This window comes from Phyllostomus discolor, chromosome 5 (assembly GCF_004126475.2).
Source record: "Phyllostomus discolor isolate MPI-MPIP mPhyDis1 chromosome 5, mPhyDis1.pri.v3, whole genome shotgun sequence".
NCBI lineage: Eukaryota > Metazoa > Chordata > Mammalia > Chiroptera > Phyllostomidae > Phyllostomus > Phyllostomus discolor.
The window spans coordinates 154245135-154267166 of record NC_040907.2 but is presented as its reverse complement, the minus strand read 5'-3'; the positions used below and the strand labels follow the sequence as shown (position 1 = coordinate 154267166).

General features: G+C 47.9%; 2 protein-coding genes and 2 pseudogenes across 3 annotated transcripts in view; 3 read left to right on the top strand and 1 right to left on the bottom strand.

The window, feature by feature from the left end:
• Positions 1-7857: 7857 nt before the first annotated feature.
• On the bottom strand, positions 7858-11089 carry HPS6 (HPS6 biogenesis of lysosomal organelles complex 2 subunit 3). Its single transcript, XM_028511631.2, has one exon. It carries the CDS (start codon positions 10851-10853, stop codon positions 8445-8447), a length of 2409 nt encoding a protein of 802 aa, XP_028367432.1. The 5' UTR covers positions 10854-11089; the 3' UTR covers positions 7858-8444.
• Positions 11090-12870: 1781 nt separating this feature from the next.
• LOC114497049 lies at positions 12871-15272 on the top strand (annotated as a pseudogene).
• Positions 12905-22032, top strand: part of ARMH3 (armadillo like helical domain containing 3) — a 186528-nt gene continuing 177400 nt past the window's right edge. Inside the window, exon 1 of one of the 2 annotated variants that reach the window (XR_004903474.1) lies at positions 12905-13085. The gene's annotated coding sequence lies outside the window, so the exon portion shown is untranslated. The remainder of the gene's footprint in view (positions 13086-22032) is intronic. The other variant, XM_028511632.1, reaches the window with a different exon arrangement.
• LOC114498370 lies at positions 15914-16041 on the top strand (annotated as a pseudogene).

The window sequence follows — 22032 nt, the reverse complement described above, 5'->3', positions numbered from 1 at the left end:
ATAGCACCACAATGCAGTGACCTGGGGTGCCTTGCCCTGGCAAATACCTAAGGCTCTGCCCCTTACAACATAACATGCATGTTAAGACAAAGAAATGTGCCCCAAGTGAAAGAACAGATCAAAGCTCCAAAAATAGAACTAAGCAATGGAGAGATAGCCAACTTATCAGATACAGAGTTCAAAACACTTGTAATCAGGGTGCTCACAAGAATGGTTGAGTATGGTTGCAAGATAGAGGAAAAAGTGAAGGCTATGCAAAGTGAAATAAAGGAAAATGTACAGGGAGCCAATAGTGAAGGGAAGGAAGCTGGGGCTCAAATTAACGATTTGGAATGGAAGGAAGAAATAAATTTTCAATCAGAACAGAATGTAGAAAGGACAATTCAAAAAAAATGAGGAGAGGTTTAGGGACCTCTGGGACAACTTTAAACATTCCAACATCTGAATCAAAGGGGTACCAGAAGGAGAAGAGGAAGAGCAAGAAATTGAAAACTTAATTGAAAAAATAATGGAGAACTTCCCTAATCTGGCAAAGGAAAGAGACTTCCAGGAAGTCCAAGAAACTCAGAAAGTCCCAAAGAAGTTGGACCCAAGGAAGCACACACCAAAGCACATCATAATTACATTACCCAAGATTAAAGATAAGGAGAGAATCTGAAAAGCAGCAAGAGAAAAGGAGACAGTTACCTACAAAGGAGTTCCCAGGCTATAAGCTGATTTCTCAAAAGAAGCCTTGTAGTCAAGAGGGAGCTGGAAAGAAGTATTTGAAGTCATGAAAGGCAAAGAGCTACACTCAGGATCACTTTCTCCAGCAAAACTATCATTTAGAATGGAAGGGCAGATAAAGTGCTTCCCAGATAAGGTCAAGTTAAAGGAGTTCATCATCACCAAGTCCTTAATATATGAAATGTTAAAGGGACTTATCTAAGAAAAAGAAGATGATCAGAATTATGAACAGTAAAATGACAACAAACTAACAACTATCAACAATTGAATCTAAAACAAAAACAAAAACAACCTAAGCAATCTAGAACAAAAACAGAATCACAGAAATGGAGATCATATGGAGAGTTATCAGTGGGGAGGGGGAGGGAAGAGAATGGGGGAAAAGGTACAGGGAATAAGAAGCATAAATGGTAGGTAGAAAATAGACAGGGGGAGGTCAAGAATAGTATAGGAAATGGAGAAGCCAAAGAACTTGTATGTACAGTCCATGGACATGAACTAAGGGGGAGGGGAATTCTGCTGGGATGCAGGGAGGAGGGGAATAAAAGGGAGAAAAAAATGGGACAACTGTAATAGCATAATCAATAAAATATATTAAAAACCAAACAAACAAAAAATCCCTGTCCGATGTGGCTCAGTTAGTTGGTGCATCATCCTGTAAACTGACCACCTGGTCAATTCCTGGTCAGGGCACAAGCCTGAGTTGCAGGTTCTGTCCGGTTGGGGAGCATACAAGAAGCAACCGATTGATATTTCTCTCTCACATCAATGTTTCTCTCCGTCTCTCTCCCTCCTGCTCTTCCCTCTAAAATCAGTAAGCATGTCCTCAGGTGAGGAAAACAAACAAATGTTAAAACAACTGTTCACAGGGGGTAAATGCATTGACCATAGATTTTCTTCCTGGCCCCCTCTGAGTTAAGGGTTGATGATGGACAAGGCTAACAAAGGGGACAAACATGGAGTCAAGAGCCCACTCCCAGCTCCAGTTAAACTCGTCGTTAAAACAGCAAGCATGTCCCTGCCAGGTCTCAGCAGAGAGATCTTTTGGGGCTACCTGGGAAGGTGTACATTCTACAAGGAGAAACTATCTCTTTTATTGGAGTTGCCACAAAAGTTTAGGAAATCCAACCAGTCTTACCCACTCTGTCTTTCTGACTCCCCTTCTCTGGAGCTACTTCCATCTCCTCTTCTAAAGCAGCCCTTCTCTGACACCCAGGAAAGGCCTCTTTATGATGGTCTGCTTTCCCAGCATTCACAGGGAACCACACACTGGGGGATTCACGAAGGCCTGACCAGTGTGGTGGAGGAAAGAAGTGGGTCATTGATGTGTCCTTCCTTTCTTCTAGGCTCCAAATAAATCCACTTCCTACACTGACCTGCCATATCCCCAAACCGGCTATGAGAACAATGGGCCAATCTCGTCAGTGATGAGCGGTCACTTGATTTCCCTTCTGGACAATGATCTCAGTAATGTCCAGGTCAGTGTTCCCTTGCAGTGGCCCAGGACACTGATCTGGCTAACTCTGGGTCCCCTCTGCCCTTTTACCTCCCCTCAGCCTTCCCTTCCCTTTCCCCGGTGTGATGGCCAGAACCCAGCTGTAGCCTTCCTACCCCCAGCATCAAGGGTCTGTCCACCTGTGCTGAGAAAACCCTGTCCCTAGTTCTGAGGCTCGAGGCTGAGAACCTGCCCGGGGCTGTTAGGGTTGGTAGCAATGCCCATCTTTCCTCACTGTTCCCCAGTACAAAACAAGAATTAAATGGAGACTCTGAGAAGGCACATATCACCTTGGAATCTGAAGGGTCGCCAGAACCTGAGGATATGAAACCTATGAAAGGCCTGGACAGTCTGCCTCTCCAGAACTTCTAGCTAAGGGAGGCTTAGGATGAAGTGAACCACCCCCAGTCTTGGTGAAGGCCACCCCTACTCTCCTTTCCCCAGCTCCTCGCAGCTCCTTTCCTTTTCCTTTATTTCCCAGATAACGGAAACCTCTGGGAGAACAGATCTAGACCAGCTGTCCCTCTTGCTCTATGCTTTGGTCATAATTCTGGTGAGAGGCCCCAAGGGACCCCTTCCCCCATCGCTACTTCCTCCATCTGCCACCCAACATTTGCACCTGAGAGCTTCCTCTGCTCCCCAGATTGAATGAATTTTTCTGCCTCTCCCAGGCCCCTCTCTCCATTATTATCTGTTTGTCTCCTCTCTCATCTCCTGGTCCAACTCCATCCCTCTACTTGTCTCTCTGACTCTGTCTCTCCTCACATTTGTTCTTGTTCCTGTCCTGTCTTGCTTCTGTACAGAGGTTCCAGAGCCAGGTCTAGGCCCTTCCTCTGGGAATTAGAGGAGAAACCACTCCAAGACTTCTGCCCACAACTGCTGGGTGACTCTGGTTATTCAGCCCAGACCTCACGGCCTGATTCAGCCTCCCTCATCACCTGACTTTTTTTTACTAGCAGAAGCAGAGACCCATGCAGTAAAACTGTAAGCATACTCCACAATTCACACTGCCCCTTAGCCTCGAAATTGTGATTCTTGAAAAAAACTTATCTGAGCCCTGGCTGGTGTGGCTCAGTGGATTGAGTGCCAGCCTGTGAACCAAAGGGTCGCCGGTTCGATTCCCAGTCAGGGCACATGCCTGGGTTGCAGGCCAGGTCCCCAGCAGGGAGTACATGAGAGGCAACCACACATTGATGTTTCTCTCCCTCTCTCCCTTCCCTTTCACTCTAAAAATAAATAAAATCTTTAAACAATTTATTTGAGAGTTATCTCTATTTCACATTTTGTCCATAGAGTGAAACCTTACTGGTTTTGAATAAGGCCCAACATGTTATTCCTATATTTCAAATTCATATAAAATACGATCTCACTGTGCTTGCCCAGGCAGATCAGGGCCCCTTTCTTTTGCGTGATAGTGTCCCTGTACGTCCAGAGATCCTTCCTCTCCCTGATTTTGCTCCCTGAATTGTGCCCTGTCCTCCTCCTTCTACCCATATCCCTCCCCTTTCCCTTTTGCCCTCGGAGAACCTTGATGTATCACTTTCAGAGGCTTCCCTTTTCCTTAGTCAAGAAATGGCCAAGTGTGTGCAGGTTTGAGGGTAGTGGGTGGAGCTGGCAGTGACAAGAGGAACCACTAGGGGGAGCCTGTGTCTAGGAAGAGACTAAGTGGGGACTTGGGGAGCCACTTCAAGGATATTTCTTCCTTCTCTCCAGGGCAATAAGCGTGCCAGGCATTCCAGCCACGGTTGACTCCCTATGGAGCTACAGGGGGAGGGGCAGGTTGTTTAGATATGCCCCTTCCCCATTCCTTGAAGTGCCCTCTCTTTCCCGGACTGCCCAAGTCAGTGTGAACTAAATTCTGTTGCATATGAACACTTCCTAAGGACAAGTTTCAATCCTCAGAACTTGGCCTCACCACACAACTCCCACTAGTCCCTTCCACCCATCCCTCCCCTAGAACGTCACTGACCCAGGCTTTACCAGTCCTTCTCTCCTGGTTTGGGGATCAGGGACCCTGGGGAGCAGCAGTTACATCCATTCCTTCCACCTTCACTCTAGCTCCCCAAATGGCCCTGGCTCAGCTTCCTCATCCCCACCATTGCCCCAGGTAGGCTGGTTCTTCCTTCAGTTCCAGCTGGCCTACTTCTATCAAATTCTGGATCAACCAGGCCATGAGTGAGTCTGGCCTCAGGGAAGAAGGGAAGAAAGCCAGAGACTCCATAAAACCCAGAGCCTAGTCCGCCTCACTCCAGGTACAGGGACCAGTCAGTTCCCGCATTTGCAATAGTAATTGAACCCACTATGACACGGGTACTGTGATACTTGCTAAGGATACAAAAGTACAAATAACCATGGTCTTTGCCCTCAGGGAATCTGTTTATGTGACAGGGAGACAAACAAACAAGTAGGCAATCACAACATAATTTGATAAATGTTGTTTTAGAGGTATGGACCAAGAACTGTGGAAAAACAGCAAAGTCTTAGAAGATGAGGTGGCACATGAATGCATCTTAAAGGATTTAGGCCGGGCAGAGAAAAGAGTGGAAAGCATGTCAAGCATAAGGCACGGGGATGAGAAACCTGGTGCGTTCAGGGAATCACAAAGTAGTTCAAAGTGTAATATAGTTCTCAGAGGGTGGGAGAAGGAGACTGACTGGAGAGAAGACTGGAAAGAGAGGCAGGTCTAGTCATGAAGAAAGAGATGTGTTCATTGAGAATTGGGCCTTTACCCTGAATATTGATATAGGTGCTGAACTTGATCACATCTGCTCATTATAATACTCTGGGTAAGCAAGGTTAGATTTGAGAAGACAGGGATACCAACTAGGAACCCACTGTAACCATCTCAGTGACAGGTGGTCAGGGCCAGGCCTAGGGCTGGGTCAAGACACGGGAGGAAAGCAGGAGTGGTTTGGACACTGGCCCGCCTGAGCCACCTGGTTCAATTTCCTACAGGCTACACACATGTAGAGGAAGGGATGAGGCTCTGGCCTCTGGCCTTTGCAGGTTGGTTGCTATAGTCCTTTAGTCCAGTCACTGGGCAGCATGGAAACTAGTCTGTGTTCAAATAGCAGATTCCTTGGAAACGAAAGGGAAGGACAGAGCTGGGGCTGGGAAAATGGGTGGGCTCTACGGCCCTACAGGCAGGTAGAGAAACCTTGGGCTATGTTTCCTCAGCTCTGCCCAGACTGCATTCTGGTTCTGCCTAGTTTTAGCTTCACCTTTAAGCTTCCACAGGCTACTGCTGAATGAATTTTAGAGAGCTCTGAAGGTGAGACATACCTGTGGAAATGCTTCTACTCACTGGCCTATGATCCACCCAGGGAACTTCTGTCCAGGGACCTTGGACCTGGAATCCGGGGCTCAAAATCTTCAGCCCCAGAAAGTCACCCTTTACCCGGGTACCCAAGATCAAGGACCTCAGCTCCTAGACCCCCCACTTCCCCAGGTCTCAATATCCTGTTCAGGGACCCTCTCTACCTCCTGCCTTTAAAATCAAACCACCCAAAGACCTCAGACTTGGGATTGTCACTCACTTATTCTCAGAGTCCTCTAATTTAGGCAGGCCACACTGCACCATATGTATGGTGGCCCTCTCTCACACTCCACCAGGACCCAGTCACATGATGATACCTGCGTCTGCATGCCTGAGCTGTTCTCCAGAGTCCTTAAACACGGTTTGGAGTCACAGTCCAAACCACCCCTCCCCGCCACTAGAGGTGGGGTATGAGCAAGGACAACAGGTGAAAGTTCCCCATGAAGCCCACCTACTCCCCTGACAGCTGCTAGGGTGGGTCCTTCCCCACCTGGAGGCCCTACTAGTGGGTGGTCCTGGGGAACTTCCGGGAGCCACAGACTCCAGGGAATAACCTGTGCCCCTTCTTTTGCCTATGACCCAGGGACCCATTGAGTCCAAGTCCTCCTCTGAGCACGTAAGGAGCTTCAAGCTAAACCTCAGGGGGAAAAAACACCACAATTCAGCAGGATCGTGCAGAGGAAGCAGATCTGTGCTTTTGTCCATCCCCAGCTTCCCACTCAGGAGCTAGATTGGACCCAGTTTCAAGAAGAGGAAGAGGACCCCTCCCAAACCAGGATGTGGCTGAGGAGGAGGCTGAGGGATGACTTGTCCCTAGTTCTGGGCCCCTGGGGGGAGACGTAGCTTAAGGGCTGGCAGCATGACTCCTGCTGTTGTTGATGACCTGGCTTTAGGGCCAGGATTAGGGCCTTCTGAATCCTGGGCGAAGCCAGGGTATTGTCCTTAGACTTCACTGAGCCCGAGGAGCCATCTCAGGAGGTGGCCATTCAGCTCAGCCACCGGGGGACCTCCACGAGGCTGAGGAGTAACAGCAGGCCTTGACAAGCCTGAGAGGCTGTCCCACTTTGCCGAGAGACTGAAGAACTGTCCCTAGTCCCACATGAAACTAAAGGACCACCTTACACCCAAGATGAGGCTGAGCAGAATCCAAGCTGTAGGTACTAGCTGAGGACAAAGCTGAGTGGCATTGCTTACCTTTGTCCCAAGTCTGGGATAAGGGATAGCTGGGGGCCCAGGATGATGCTAAGTAGCAGTATCCAGGGTCCTACTCTAAGCCCAGAACCAGGCTGAGGGGTCCCTTGGGTAGAAATGGGCATAGGGCCAAGGCCTCTTCAGACATAGTCTTACTAAATCCAGATAAACGGAAAGAAACCTGTGTAAAAGATGCTCTTGTTTCTCGTCTTAGGGAGTCAACAGGGGTGTGAGATCCTCCAAGCAACCCTGTGACTCTAGTTACTAAACCAGAGGGCTCTCTCTGCAGGTAGCTTCCCTGTGGCAAATCTCCCCTTAACCAGGGGCTCCAGGAATCCTGTGTGGGGTCGGGGGGGAAGGCATGGGCCTGGATCTACATGGAAACAGGGGTCTTGAGGAAAGGCTAGAGAAGCTAGCATTGAGCCAGGAATGAGAAGTGCATTCAAACCCAAGCAGATAGCAGCTACCGGTCTGTCTAGTGAGGTGGTTCAAATCTTAGAGTTGCTACTTTCTTGTCGACTGATCTTGGTTGAGTAATCTTTCTAAACCTCATTTCCCGTTTCTAAAACTATTTCCTCACCTGTAAAATGGGGGTAATATTAGTACTTTCCTGATGGGGTTATAAGAAGCATTAAATGAGTAATTATTAAAGACCAGCAGAGAGCCTAGCATGTTAAATGCTCATAAGTGTTCATTATTTTCACTATTGGAAATGGCCACTTTGGCCAATAGATTTAGGTTCAACAACTTCCTCTATAACCCACAACCCTGCAACCCTTAGCTGTTCAAAAACACACAAGCCGAGTATGTACTTCTGGAGTGCTTTGCGACACCAGCACCGATTCTCCGTGGACACCGGCGGTTGTCCTGCAAGTCAATTCAATTCTGACACTAAGTACCTGGAGTTAGTTCAGACCCCACAGGTTAAGGGCTCGGTTCCGTAAGACTGCCCCCATTTCAAGTGCTGGTCACACAAAAAATAAATAAAAATAAAATGATATAGATTTTTTTGAAATGCCAGCTGCAAGCTACTGGCACTTCTGATTGACTGGCTATAAAACTGGGGATTCCCACGCTATACATTGATTTGATAATTCGCTAGAATGACTCACAGAACTCTGGAAAGTATTTTACTTCTGTTTACAGGTTTATTGCAAAGAATACAACTCAGGAAAAGCCAGGTGGAAGAGAGGTGCAGGATGAGGCATGGGGTGGTGGGTTGTGGGCCTGCAGCTTCCATGCCCTCTCTGGAAGTCATCCACCCTCTTAGCACCCTGACGTGTTCACCAACCTAGGAGCTCCTCAACTTTCCTTGTTCTGGCGTTATCATAGAGTTCAAGCTCTCTCTTCCCAGGAGGTAGGGGATGGGGTCGAAAGTTCCAACCCTCTCATTACTTGCTCTTTCTGGTAAGCCCTAGCCCCATCTAGAGGCTGGGAGCCACATCCTCATTTGCATTGAGGCTGGTGGGAACTAAAGGGGTTCATTATGAATAACAAAAGACATTCCTATCACTCAGGAAAGTCCAAGGGTTTTAGGAGAGCTCTGTACCAGGACAAAAACCTGAGGATAAAGACCGAACATATTTACTGTACCACAGTATTTAGCATACCCATGTATTTCAACATTGCTCCAGAAGAGAGGAGTATTGCACACACAGGCCCCATCCTGGCCCTCTCCAACCACCAGGCCCCCTTCCCTGCTCACAGAAATGATTTTCAGCCTGTGTCAGTCACAAAGAGGCCCTGTCCAGACGGAGCCCAGGCCACTGGAGCTGCATGGTCTGATGCCTGTAGGGTAGTCATAGGTCCCCGAGGTGGGGCAGGGGGTGGAGTGACTGGGTCCCAGAGGATGTCTTCATATAGACTTAGAACTGGGCCTGTGGGCCGTCCTTGAGTCCCCGCCTGCTCCAGCAGAGCTCTGACCAAGCCCACAGTGAGAGGGGGCTCTGCTCCAGGCTCAGGGAATGGGGTGGGGGGCTTCGACTCATCTGGGAGGTGTGTCCGCAGTAGAAGCAGGAGCTCGGCTGGAGCTAGTTCTGGTGGGCACAGGCGGCAGAGGAGGCGGAGATGAGCATCAAGCCGGCGGTGCCTGGCAAATTCGGCCAATAGCAGTTTGAAGATCTCACTTCGAAGAAGGGGGCTGGAGGGGCCAAGGGCCAGGCCAGCCTCTAGAGCCCGCTCCCACTGCTCCTTTTGCACCAGCTGCTCCACAGCCTGGAGCACAGCTTTGGGCCGCCCACTGCCCAAAAGCAGCTCTAGCTCCAGTGCCTCAGGCCTGGTCCCCTCCTCGCCTAGTACTGCCAGGGCTCGGCGATAAAGGGGGAGCCCTGGGCCCCCTGCCCCCCAGCCAGGCCCACCCTGCTGCTGCGCCAATTCTACAAAGGGTGGCAACCATCGTGGTTCCAGCTGGCAGAGGCACTGGCATAGTAGTTCAAAGAGGGGTAGTACCCCGTTGGGGAGTTCTTTTCCAACTGCTGTACCCCCTAGTACCTTCTTCCACACATCAGGAGGAGCTTGGGACCTCAACCTGCCATTGCCATCTGGTTGGAGCTGCAGGGCCCTGAGGATGGCACCCCAGGCTGCTGTAGGAAGGGCTTGGAAAATGGTGTTCAGCTGGGCCAGCTGGTCTCCCATCAGCTCGGTCCTTAGCAGGCGTGCCACTTCCTGCTCTGCCAGCTCAGTCCAGCCAGCCTCCTCATCATCCCCAGCCACCAGCTGGGCTTTGAGTTGCTCTAAACCCCGGTAATCCCGGAGCTCGGCCCTCAATGTCGTCAATAGTGTAGATGGGGACACATGGCCCTGAAGGATGGAGGCCAGGGCCTGAGGCGCCCGGAATATGCTGCTCTGTCTCAGTTCCTCTGGGGTGAGCTGGGCACCCCGCAGGCTCCGCCGCTGGTAGTACTCGCAGGCTTCCTCAAACACCAGATCTCCAGCTGAAGGCAGCTCTAGGCCCTGTGGGGCTTCCCACCCAACTTGAAACAGACCCAAGGCTGAAAGCAGACGCAGACCTCCTCGTGTCTCCATCTTCTCAACTTCTGTGCCAGGGGCTGGGGGTTCAAGCAAATGTACTCGGTCTGTACTGAGGACCTTCCTCTCCAGCAGCTGCCCACTGCCCATGTCCAACAGTTCCAGTGTGGAGCCCAGCACACAGGCCAGAGTACCATGAAATGTTCCCAGTGCTGCAGACCCTGCCAGGCCTCCAGGTGCTTCCTGCAGCGTGCCCACAGTCCGGGTACCACCATGGGACTGCACCAGGCTCACAGTGCCCCTGAAGTCAAGCAACAGCAGGCCGTGGGGAGTTGGGGCCCAGGTATGTACAGTCAATGGTGGCCTAGGGGACAACAGCCCAGGAAGGCCTCGAAGCAGGGTCCGGAAGTCCCATGTGTCCCCTCGTCCAGGATTCAGGCTCTTACTGTAGGAGAGGCGAAGACTTGGGGCAGCCACCATCAACTTACCCTTTCCTGGGCTCCAGATGAGCAGAATGTGGTCCACGCCAGGCCAGGTGGTGGCGGTGGGCACCAGGAAGAGGTCCTTGCGAGAGGCCAGTAGCCTGAAAGAGGGGCAGTGGTGTAGCAGGATGTGTGTGCGGCCCAGATTGGTGCCGGCCTCCCCGCTGGGCTCCAGGGTTCTGACGCTCACGTAGTGGCTGAAAGCGGCTGAGGGAGGCTGTAGAGGGCCCTCAGCATCAGCACGTCGCTCCTCGCACCACACCAGGCGGCCTCGAGGCGCCGCCACGGCAACCACACGGGATGCACCGCCCGTACACAGCTCGGTACTCTGAAGCAGTCGCCAGTCAGGCCCCACGCCCGCGCCCCACACCTCCGCCAGGCCACTCTCCCACACCAAGACCAGCGCTGGTCGCACGGGCCATGGCAGGAAGAAGGCGTCTAGAGGTGAGGGGTGGTCCGGCGGCCAGGCGCGCTCCAGCTCCTCGCCGGGTCCACGCACTGCGAGCAGCAGCTGCGGGGCTGGCGACCCCGGGGGTCGCAGCAGCAGCAGGTGGCGGCCGTCCGGGCTGTAGCGGACTCGGATGGCTGGGTCTGCAGCCAGAAACTCCCGGAGCCGGGCCGCGCCGCCGAAGTTGCTCAGGTCCGAGAGCAGGCGCAGAGTCGCCACACGCTTCATGGTGCCGCCCGCTCCCGGTTACGCTGGGGCCCCGCCGCCCCGTGGGGCGGGGGCTGGCTACGGTCCGGGGTTCTCCAAGGAGGTCGAGAGTGGAGCTGACTTCCGTCGGAGGTGAAGAAGTGGGCTGAGGCTGGGCCTGAGAGTCGGCTCCACCCCGCCCCTCCTGCTCTGGGCTGGCCCTGTTAGTGCCCCGCCTGCGCGACAAAGCTCGCTGGGGGAGGAGCCACGGGAGCCAGGCCCGGGAAGAGCTACGAGCTTGGAGCTCGCAGGTCTCCGCGTCTCTGATTTCGCTATCTCTAGGGACAGTCTCACTGCAGGGATGTAGGGACGCTGCTCCAGGCACCCGGAAGCGAAGCCGAGGAGTGGCCAGAGACTGACTTAAGAATTGGGAATTCCGATCCCGCTGAAAGCATCCTTCCCTAGAGCTTACTTTCCCTTGCAGACTCTCTCACCCCAAATTATTCACTCATTTATTCATGAAGTTGATGTTTTTTTTTAATCCTCACCCGAAGACATTTTTTTTCATTGATTTTTTTTTTTTTTTTTTTTTTTTTTTTTGTAGAGAGAGGAAGGAGAGGGAGAGAGAGGAAGAAGGGGCAAGAAAGAGAGACATCGATTGATTGCTCCACATAGGTTCCCCAACCCGTGATGGAATTCACCACTGTGGCATATGCCCTGACCGGAATTGAACCTGCAACTTTTCTGTGTATGGGACGATGCTCCAACCAACTGAGCACCTACTCTGAGTACACAGCCCTGAACAAAATAAAAACCCTCAACCTCATGGAGGTGACAATTTAGTGGAAAATAATTACAATAGCTAATATTTCCATACAACAAGCCCCTTTTACAGATATGGAAAATAAAGTACAGAAAGATATTAAGTAAATTGACCAAGATCACACAGTAGTAGAGGCAGAGATGGGCTTTCAACCACAGGCAACGTGAGTCCAGAGTCAATGCACCAAAACACTTTACTTTATCAACAGTTCATCACCCAAACTAACAGCTTGCTAGAACACAAAATTAAAACATACTTTAGAAGCACTGAGTCTGTGTGGAACTTCTCCGGCAACACATACAAGTTGATATGTAGGGGTCCTTTCCATCTCTGGCTGCCTTCTCAGGTGATGTGGTATTCTTCCTCCCTCCAAGTCCAGTGCTCTTTCTGAGGCCTGCCTCTCCCTTTCTTTACCCACAAATTCCCAGAGAACCTGCATCCATTTCTGCTTCATCAGCTTCCTTCTGTCCTCTTGCTCTCAACATAAAAACACTCCTATCTGTCCTGGCTTACAAGTCACTCTTTCATCCTCATCTTCTCACTGCTCCCTCTCCCTTTCCTTCCAGTCAAGTTTTTGCTGCCTCCATTGTCTTTTCTTCCATTCATTCTTCAAACCACTGCTTACCTGAAAATCCCTCCTGTGGTTTCCACAGTGTCTTTTTACTCTATCTTCCTCTTTTCTAGATAATGCTGCTATCTTCAGAATTTTATTTGCTGCTGGTTCATTTTCCTCCACCATCTTTTAAATGTATGTGCTTAAATCTATCTTGATCGTATTTTTCTTTTAACGTTCTTCCTAGGCCATTCCGTCCCTTCTCATGGCTTGAGCCATTACCAGTAAGCCAATGGCTCCAAAGTATCTGTTCGAGTTCCATAAAGTCGCTGAAGTCAACGCCCAGCACATGTTTTTGAATCTTCCATTTTGCACAAGAAAACAGACTCAGGTTATTTGCCAAGTTAACACAGACTTATACGGTTCTTTGCACTGAGTAGGTACACGGTAACTCATTAAATGAATGGGTTTGTTTCCAATCTTTCACTTACAAAGTTGTCATAAACAGCTTGGAAATATATACCTTTGAAGATACATTTATTCGTAGAAGTGGACTTGCCGAGTTCAGAGGCTGCCATAATTAACAGCATTGCTATTGCAGCTTGCATCCAGTAGATACTTAATAGATGTTTCATTTACTAATTTCTTTTCCGCGGTGCATTTCGGGAGTTGTTGTCTTTGTGATGCTTGCTGGGAGTCGTGGTCTGAGCCAGCCTCAGGGCGTGGACAAACCTATCAAGCGGCGGGTTTTAGGACCCAGCGGGGTACTGTGGGCCTGGGGAAGGGCCGGGGGAGGTCGGGAGTGGAGCCGTAAGCCCGGAGCAGCTGCGGCGTCGGTGGCGTCGGGAGCCAGCGCCCCGAGAGCTGCGCGGGTGGTGGAGGACGAACCTGGGGCTCGGTAAGCGGCGCCGGCCCAGGCCCGTGTCCTATCCTGGCCAACCCCTGCGGGTCCTGCCGTACTAGGCCTTGGCCCAGAGGCGGCTCTGGGGGCGGGGCCTGAGCTCGCTTTGGGGACGACCGGGGTGACGAGGGGCGGGGGAGAGGGAGGGAGGACAGCTGCTGAGGCGGGCTGAGGCTGGGCCCGGGGCGGCGGAGCGGAGCGGAGCGAGAAGAGGCTTGCTTGTCTAGAGGCGAGGCCCGGGGAACATCCGGTGCCGGGCACGTCCCTCTTGGTTCCTGTTGGGCCCTCCCGGCAGCCTAGGCGCTGACCTTTGACTTCAACACGGGGGCCAACCCTGACCCCTAAAGCTGTCTACACTCCCAGATTGTTCCGGTCCCTGGGTGGCCTTCAGCCCAGCCTGGCCCTGGGGCTGAAGGCTTGGCAGAAGACATCTGAGAACGGCTAGGGGAAGGCCGGCCTGCCCCGAGTCTTCAGGTGTCCCGAAAGGCTCCATCATGCCTCTCTTTTTAGTCTGTGACTGGCTGGCTTCAGCCTACCCTTCGCACAGAATCAGTGAAGCAACCGTGTTTTCTCTGGGTTACTTGGTATGAACCTGGGAAAGGAACCTGTTCCCAGGCAAGTGTGAGGAATAAAGTAGTTCCCTTGGGAAGGAGAGCTCTCAGAAGCTGTGGAGTGCTGCCTCTGCAGAATGGGGAAAGTAGAAATTTGGGTCAGGCTCAAATAAATATTTCTTGATCATTAGACCCTTCCCGGTTATTCCTCTACAGAAAAAGTTTTGAGCTGAGTGAGAGCTGTTTCTTTGCTATTCTGAGCTCTCAGGGACTTTGTAAACCGGGGCAAATACGGTTTGTGTACCTGCCTTTAGCACAAGTGAGCTGGAATTATTTGGGTGTGCCTTGCGTTGGATTTGTGTGCACAGTACTTCCTTTGTGAAGACCTCTCGGATAATCAGTCTAGAGAAAGGTGGATCCTCCTTATTAGGAATGTAAAGGCGGATTTACCATTCTTTTAGTGAATACCGGAGCCTTCAAGGCGTTTTCCCTGGCCGTTTAAGCATTATAGTTCATTCATTTGTTCAACATTGTATAATGATAATAAAAAACCCTTAACAGCTCAGAGAAGTTGTTACAAAAGTTGAAATTTCGCTCTTTCCCTGCCGCCGCGGAGGTGGCCCGTGGAATTGTGCGGAGGCAGAGGCTTGAGTGCAGTCAAGATTTCGATTCTACGCCTAACCCACTGCAGGGGCTGTGGCCGAGGAAGGCATTGCTGCTGGAGGTGTGGTGGACGTCAAAACTGCTTTACAAGAAGTGCTGAAGACTGCCCTCGTCCATGATGGCCCAGGGCGTGGAATGGAAGCTGCTCGAGCCTTAGTTAGTTTAGCGCCAAGCCCACCTTTGTGTGTTTGCATCCAACTGTGATGAGCCTGTCTATCAAGTTGGTGGAGGCCCTCAGTGCTGAACACCAAATCAGCCTAATTAAGGTTGACAGTAAGAAGCTAGGGGAATGGGTAGGCCTCTGCAAGATCAGCAGAGTGGGAAAACCCCATCAGGTGGTTGGTTGCAGTTGTGAGGCAGTTAGGGACTATGGCAAAGAGTCTCAGGCAAAGGATGTCATCGAGGACTACTTCAAATGCAAATAAATGAGCTAATAAACTTGGCTTTTGTTTTTAAAAACAAAGCAACTTGAAAATTTCACATAAAATCAGGTTTAAGAATCCATAATATTTGGGGAAAAGAGCCAAATCAATTGATTCAGGATATATGAAGGTGAACTGTTTCTTCAGTATGCATTTATTGAGCACTTGCAAGGTACCTGGCACTGGGGTTAGAAATATGAGTATCTTTCCTCAAGGACATCAAAAAGATGTAGTTATGAAAATTGTAGTGCCATGTGGTACATGTCCTTATAGAGGAATTTATACAGAATGAAGGGACTATATAGCCATTGCCTGGGAGAATCAGAGAAGCCTTCACGAGGGGGAGATAACTTGAGTTGGGTGATGAGGATGAGTAGGAGCTAGCGCAGATAAGGAATGGCATTTCAGCTGGAGAGAACAGTATGTGCGTAGAAACGGTGAAAATGGGAAGAAGAAAAATAACACGCCACTGAAGTGTCCGAACTTTGTCCCAGTCAGGATGTGTAGTGGGGAAGTTGTCGGGGTGCTTTTTTCTTTCTGATTTTTTATTTATGGATTTTATTTAAATTTTAAAAAAACTGTTATTCTGTAAGTTATCCCAGTTTTTCCCCCTTTGCCCTCCTCTGTCCAGCGCAGCCCCTTGGCCCCCACTCCCCACTGTTGTCCACGTCCATGGGTCATTCATACATGTTCTTTGACTAATCCCTTCCCCTTCTATCCACCATTATCCCCCTCCCTGTTTACTGATTTTAGAAAGAGAGAGAGGAAGAGGGAGAGAGACAGAGAGAGAAACATCGATTTGTTGTTCCACTCATTTACACACTCTTGTATGTATGTGCCCTGATAGGGGATTGAACCTGCAACCTTGGCCTATTGGGATGACCCTCTAACCAGCTGAGTTACCTGGCCAGGGCAGGAGGTGCGTTTTACATTAGGGAGTAACGGAAGTGAAAATTAAAAGTAATGAGAAATGAGGCAGTGAGACTAATTGGAGTGGTTGCAATTGATTGAGAGTCTGAGTGGCAGTAAGAATGAAGAAGGGGGAAATGGATAATTCGGAGATAGATGCAACAGGACTTAGTGACTGAAGAGAGAGAGTGGGATAAGTTCTCTCATTTGCAAGATTGGGTGAATGGGAATTCCACTGGCCTGGAAGAAGTAGAGCAGATTTTTACGATTTGGGACTGGAATACTTACCTGGCAGGGGAGATGCCATGATCAAGAAGGTGGTTTTCCTAGGGTGAGGCTTATTGATTGCACTCTGGATGTGCTGAGCCCTATGATTTCCCCAAATGTGGAAAAAAAAAGAGTTGGGGTGGCTGTGGAAAGAGGCGCAGGGGTGATAGTCTGGTGTGCTGAGATCGAGTTGCTTGTGGGACGTGCACATGGAGACACCAGGCAGCTGGAAGTAAAGAGGCTTGGTGAGCTTAATACCTTGGCAATAGCTCTGAGGAGGTGAGGGCATATATGAAAAAAAGTCCTGGGGAAGAATGTTTATTTTGTTTGTTTATAAAGAACTATCAGAGAGCAAAAGGGAGCAAGGACTCATGGACTTGGGTAACCATGTGGTGGTTGCTGGAGAGGGGTTTAAGGTGGATAAATGGTAATGGAAAAAATACAATAAAAAATTTAAAAAACAATCCAAAAATAAGAAGTATGTACTTCTTATTATGTACTTCTTCCATTTAATAGTGAGTTCTCAAGGCGAGGACCATAACGTAGTAATTTTATTTTACTTTAACTTTTAAAGTGATTTTATTTATTTATTTTTACACAGAGGGGAAGGAAAGGAGAGAGAGAGAAACATCAATGTGTGGTTGCCTGTTGCACGCTCCCTCCTGGGGACCTGGCCCGCAACCCAGCCCTATGCCCTGACTGGGAATTGAACCAGCGACCCTTTGTTTCACAGGCGAGCGCTCAATCAAGCGATACCAGCCAAGACATAACATAGTAATTTTAGGTCCCCTTTTTGTCTTATGCCTGTAATACAAAGTATTGATAGTTGTTGGTTATTAAGTTAGCAGGAAATCAATTTAATTTGCAAGGATGCAGTTATCATTTTGGGCTTTTTTTAAAAAAAGATTTTTGTTTATTTTTAGAGAGAGGGGAAGGGAGGGAGAAGGAGAGGGAGAGAAACATTGATGTGTGAGAGGTACATCGATCAGCTGCCTCTTGCACATCCTCACCTGGGGACCAGGCCCTCAACCCAGGCATGTGCCCTGCCTGGGAATTGAACTGGTGACTTTTTGGTTCGAAGGATAGCACTCAATCCACTGAGCCACACCAACCAAGGCTGGGCTTTCTTTAAGAAGATTATGGGGGTCTGTTTTATAATTTTCAGTTTGTACTTAGGTGGTATTCATGAGGCTTGTATGGTTCAATAGGAAAGGAAATGAAGAACACATGAGTGACGTTGTGCTGCTTGAGGAAGTTCAGGGCCCGAGCAGGAGATAGACAGTATTAATTTACAGGAGGCTGCTGCTCATTGAAAAGAGGATCTTACAACAGATTTTCATTCTGGAAGATGTCAGAAGAATGTGATTTTCAATCAGAGTTTTCTGAAATCCTGTCAAATTTAAGTTGATTCCTCCTGAAGGTGCAAGTGCATTCCTTCTTGTGTAAAATAATTTGAAAGGGGAACCTAAGGTAGTCATGTTTACTTAAACCTCTTCATCTGTATTATTAGTTCGTGAAAGTAGGCAGACTCGGTCAATTCTGACGAGACTGGATTGAATTATCTGAAGCTAGTTCGCCTTTAGCAGGTACAGACAGTAGCTGATACCTAGAGACAGGGAAATTCTGCGCTTTGCCTTTTGTTGCTAAGTCTTGGAAAAGTCCCTGAATTACTTCCACTTGCAAGGATAGGCTAACCACCTCCTCTGAAGTGAGCGCTGGCCAGAGCACACACAAGATACTGGTGCCACCCCGTAGTGGCTCATGCACTGCACTTACTGACCAGGTTGCTCTGTCCTGGTCATCTGGAAAGTAGGGGTGCTGCTTGTCAGACAGCATCCTAAGTTGAATGACTTTTCTTGGATAAAGTGGGAATGTTGGTATTATGGGTGTCAGTTTGGAGTTTACATAGAACTTTACCTAAATCTGGATTTTGAATGTTCTTCTAGTCAACACCTGAGTTTTTGCATTAATAGGATATTCTGGTAGGGAGAAGGGCTGTCAGAGAGAAAGATTGAGTGGCCTTACCACTTACTAGTTGTGTTACCTTGGGCAAAGTAAAACCCTCATTGTAAAATTAGAGTAATAGTACCTATTTCATCTGGTTATTGTAAGGATTAAATACAGTGTATTTAAAACACTTAGAACAGTGCCATGTATATGCTGATACTCAGTCATTTATTATATATCACTCTGAGGGGTAGGCTGTGCTTTGAAAGAGTAAGTAATGAATTCCATCCCCAGGAATTACAAAGAGAAAAGTGGTAAAATAAGGGATGGTGGCCTGTCCTGGAGCGCTCCATAAAGGAGGGAATTCAGACAGGTGGTTCAAGAATGCAGCAGTCCCTACACCTTTTGGAAGATACAAAAGACTTGGAGTGACTAGCACTAAAAACCCATTCAATGGAAAGGAGTTGTCTGCTTGTTCGAGAGCCAGCCAGGAAGGTGGGATTGGGGAACCTGTGTTCCACGCTATGGGAGAAGCTGTGGCAAGGAACCATGTGGAGGAGTAGCAACACAATACAGTGCCCACACCTATGTTTGGAAAGTGAATTAAATACAGATTCAGACAAGACTAAATTTTATTTGTGTATGTATGTATGTATTTATTTTTATTTTTTTTTAGTTTTTAAAAAAGATGTTTGTTTATTTTTGGACAAAGGGGAAGGGAGGGAGAAAGAGAGAAACATTAATGTGTGGTTGTCTCTCACATGCCCCTCCGCCGCCCCCAAAAGGACCTAACCCATAACCCAGGCATGTGCCTTGACTGGGAATTGAACTGGCAACCTTTTAGTTTGCAGGCTTGCACTCAGCCTAGTGAGCCATACCAGCCAGGGCAGACAGGACTAAATTTAGAAGGCCAATCTAGATTATGTGGACTAGCAAGTGAACTAAGTCCTTGGGGCCTTCAGGAATGAAGAGGCATATTAGGAACTAGTTTGAGAAATGAAGGGTTGAGATTTGGAGGAATACCCTGCGTTCCCTTAAATGCTCACACTGCTGGTATTACCTCCAGGGAGCGCGGTGTACATTGCAGAAAATTTAGGGAAAAAAATAACTTGTGCCCAAAGATTAAAAACAACAAAAACCTTGCATCTAGAGGAACTAGGGAACTTTTAGGAAGAGTCAGGATAGGAGAATATTTCTGGCTTTATAAATATATTGCTTCCTCTTGTGTATTATGTGAATGGCGCATGGTTAGACGGTGGTGGTATTTGATTCAGCCACAACTCCTGGGTAGATAGGATTTTCATCTCCTTTACTAGAAATGTGGATTACTGTGGTCAGTGTGTTTTGTAGTGTTAGTTCACAGGTGGGCAACCTGGGGCCAAGATCCTAAAGGACGGGGATGTGGTTGGTGAGTTACTACAGGGAGAATGAGATGGGGCATAGGTGAGGATTGTTTCAGTTCCTTTTCTAGAGATGACGGAAGTTTTATGCATTCTCTCAAAATTATCTCTGCTCAGGTGCTCCTTTCCTTTCAAAGCCTGGTTCAAGGCTTTGATGAGGGTGCTTCTCAAACTTCAGTGAGCTCCAGAAATACTTGGGGCAGGGTTTTTCAGCCTTGGCTCTCTTGACACGTTGGGCTGGATTTGTTGTGGGACTTTGTTGTGGGGACTGTCTTGTGCTTTGTAGGATGTTGAGCAACATCTCTAGCCTCTACCCAGTAGCTGTTAGTAGTGTCTCTCCTCCTAGCTGTGACAGCCAAAATTATCTCTAGGCATTGATGTCCCCTGGGAGGCAAATTGCCCCAGTTAAGAACCTCTGATCTGGGGTGTTTTTTAAAGATGTAGACCCCTAGTCAATAACTTAAAACGTCTGTTCAGTAGTGGGGAAGGGGGCTTAGGAATCTACATTTTCAGGAGATACCCCAGGAGATTCTGAAACAGGTGGTCATTAGCTCTACAGTGGTCAAGCATATTCTCCCAAGCTGAAGGCTGTACCGATGTACTTGACTGGCTCTCCTCCATTTCACCTTTCTATCTTGTTTTAGTATCTCTTTCCACTCATTTTCAAGTTTTGGTGCTGAATTATCCTTATAGCACTGACTAAGCTTAATTAAAATAATGTCAATTAAATTCTGTAGTGAAGATCAGTGTAGCCCTGACTGATGGAGCTCGGTGGATTGAGTGCCAGCCTGCGAATCAAAGGTCGCTGGTTTGATTCCCGGTCAGGGCATATGTCTGGGTTGTGGGCCAGGTTTCCAGTAGGGGTGTATGAGAGGCAACCAATTGATGTTTTACTTCCTCTCTCCCTCCCTTTCCCTTCTCTTTAAAAATAAATAAATAATGAAAATCTTAAAAAAGATTAAAAGGTCAGTATATATATTTCGGCTTTTCTTTTTAAAAAATATATTTTATTGAGTGTGCTTTTAAAAAAGGATTATTTTATTGATTATGCTCAGCATTTTTTTTGTTTCAGTTACCATGGTGGATACATCTATCAATTTGACTAGGCACTCAGATTCTTCTGCATTTTTTCCCCCAAATTTCTGCCATTCTATTCATTTGTCTATCTCTCTTTTTCACTTTACCATTATTTATATTTATATGTGTATGTGCATGCATCAATAAAAGTTATCTTTCACTTTCTATCATGGCATCTCTACCCACCAGCAAAATTAGAGTGATGAAACTCAAGATATCTAGACACTACAAAGTTTGTGAGGTTGATGAGTACATACTTTCTCCTCACTCAGCTGTAGCCTCTGCACAGTTTCCCTGCAGATCCTCAGCTTTGTTTATGGGTATGTTACTCTACTTCTGCTCCTTCCTCTGCCTTTTAGAGAGAGTATAGCATGGTGATTAAGAACAGGAACTGTTCTCTAACATAAGACTGACTGGGTTTGAGTTCCTTTTCTCACTTCAGCTGGCGAGTTTTTTTTAAGCTACTTCATGCTTTAGTTTTCTTACTGTAAAGTTCCTTGATCATAGGTTTGTTGTGAGGATACAACAGATTAATGTACATGAAGCGATTAGAACAGTGCCTGGTACATAGTAAGTGCTAAATAAGTGTTAACTCTTTGTTGTCGTTTTAAATTGGTGTCCTGAGTGTTTCATTTGGGGTCTCTACTAGCCTCTGTTCTAGTGTCTTGCATGGGTGCTATTAAATTTATATATGTACATGAATTCACATTTTTTTAGATTGGAGAATGGCTGATACAATGTGCAGTATACAACTTGATTTTTTTACACATGTACACATTCGTGTGACCTCCACTCAGATCAAGATAGAGCGCATTTGGGCACCTTAGGAGGCTTCCTTGTGCTCTTCCCGCTCATCTCCTTACTGAGGGCAAACCGGTATTCTGACCTCTGTTACTGTGGATTAATTTTGCCTTCATTGAACTTCATATAAATGGGTTGTTAGTTTGTACTCTTTTCTTTCAGGTGAAAAGAGTACAAACTAACAACCCGTTTCTATGTAGTATTCTGTTGTATGACTATTAAATTATCCCATTCTGCTTCTGATGGACATTTGAATTCTCTTTATGTATTAAAAAAACTCACACAAATACAAAACCACCACTTCAGTAGACAGGACAAGACCATCTCGAAAAGGGACTGTTTAGTACTCCAGCCTAGGCACCCTGGCATTTCGGTTTCTCAAACAGGCCAAGCCTTTTCAATTCTTGGAGCCTTTACACTTGTCCTTCCTGCTATCTGGAACACTTTCTCCAAGATTTCACGTGGCTGTTTCCTGTTATTCTGATCTCAGCTCATGTATCACTTCTCATAGAGGCTACTTTAATCTCCCTATTAACATATCCTCTGAGACAATTTGTCTTTAAGATACTTACTCCTGTCTCAACTTGTTTGTTGCCTTTCTCCATTGTGCTGGAATGAAAACTCTGTGGCAGCTATCCTACCTGTCTTTTTCACTGCTGTATGCTTAGTACTTGACAGCAAATATTTGTCATATACCTGATTATCTGATTTGTGCATATGTTTTTTTTCTTTGTAGATGATGGGCACATTTATTTTTATTAATTTTCTCTTATTTCTCCCTTCTTTTTTTCCCCCTTTTCCCTCTCGTCTCATCTTCTTACATACTGGCTAAAATGTTTTAGGATGTGTATCTCAGCATTGACCTACAGTAGTGTTTTGGAGCCTCCCTCAACAGTGAAGAAAGTGT

Excerpts from the sequence above, each read along its gene's own strand:
- HPS6 (XM_028511631.2), bottom strand. The coding sequence starts at position 10,853 with ATGAAGCGTGTGGCGACTCTGCGCCTGCTCTCGGACCTGAGCAACTTC.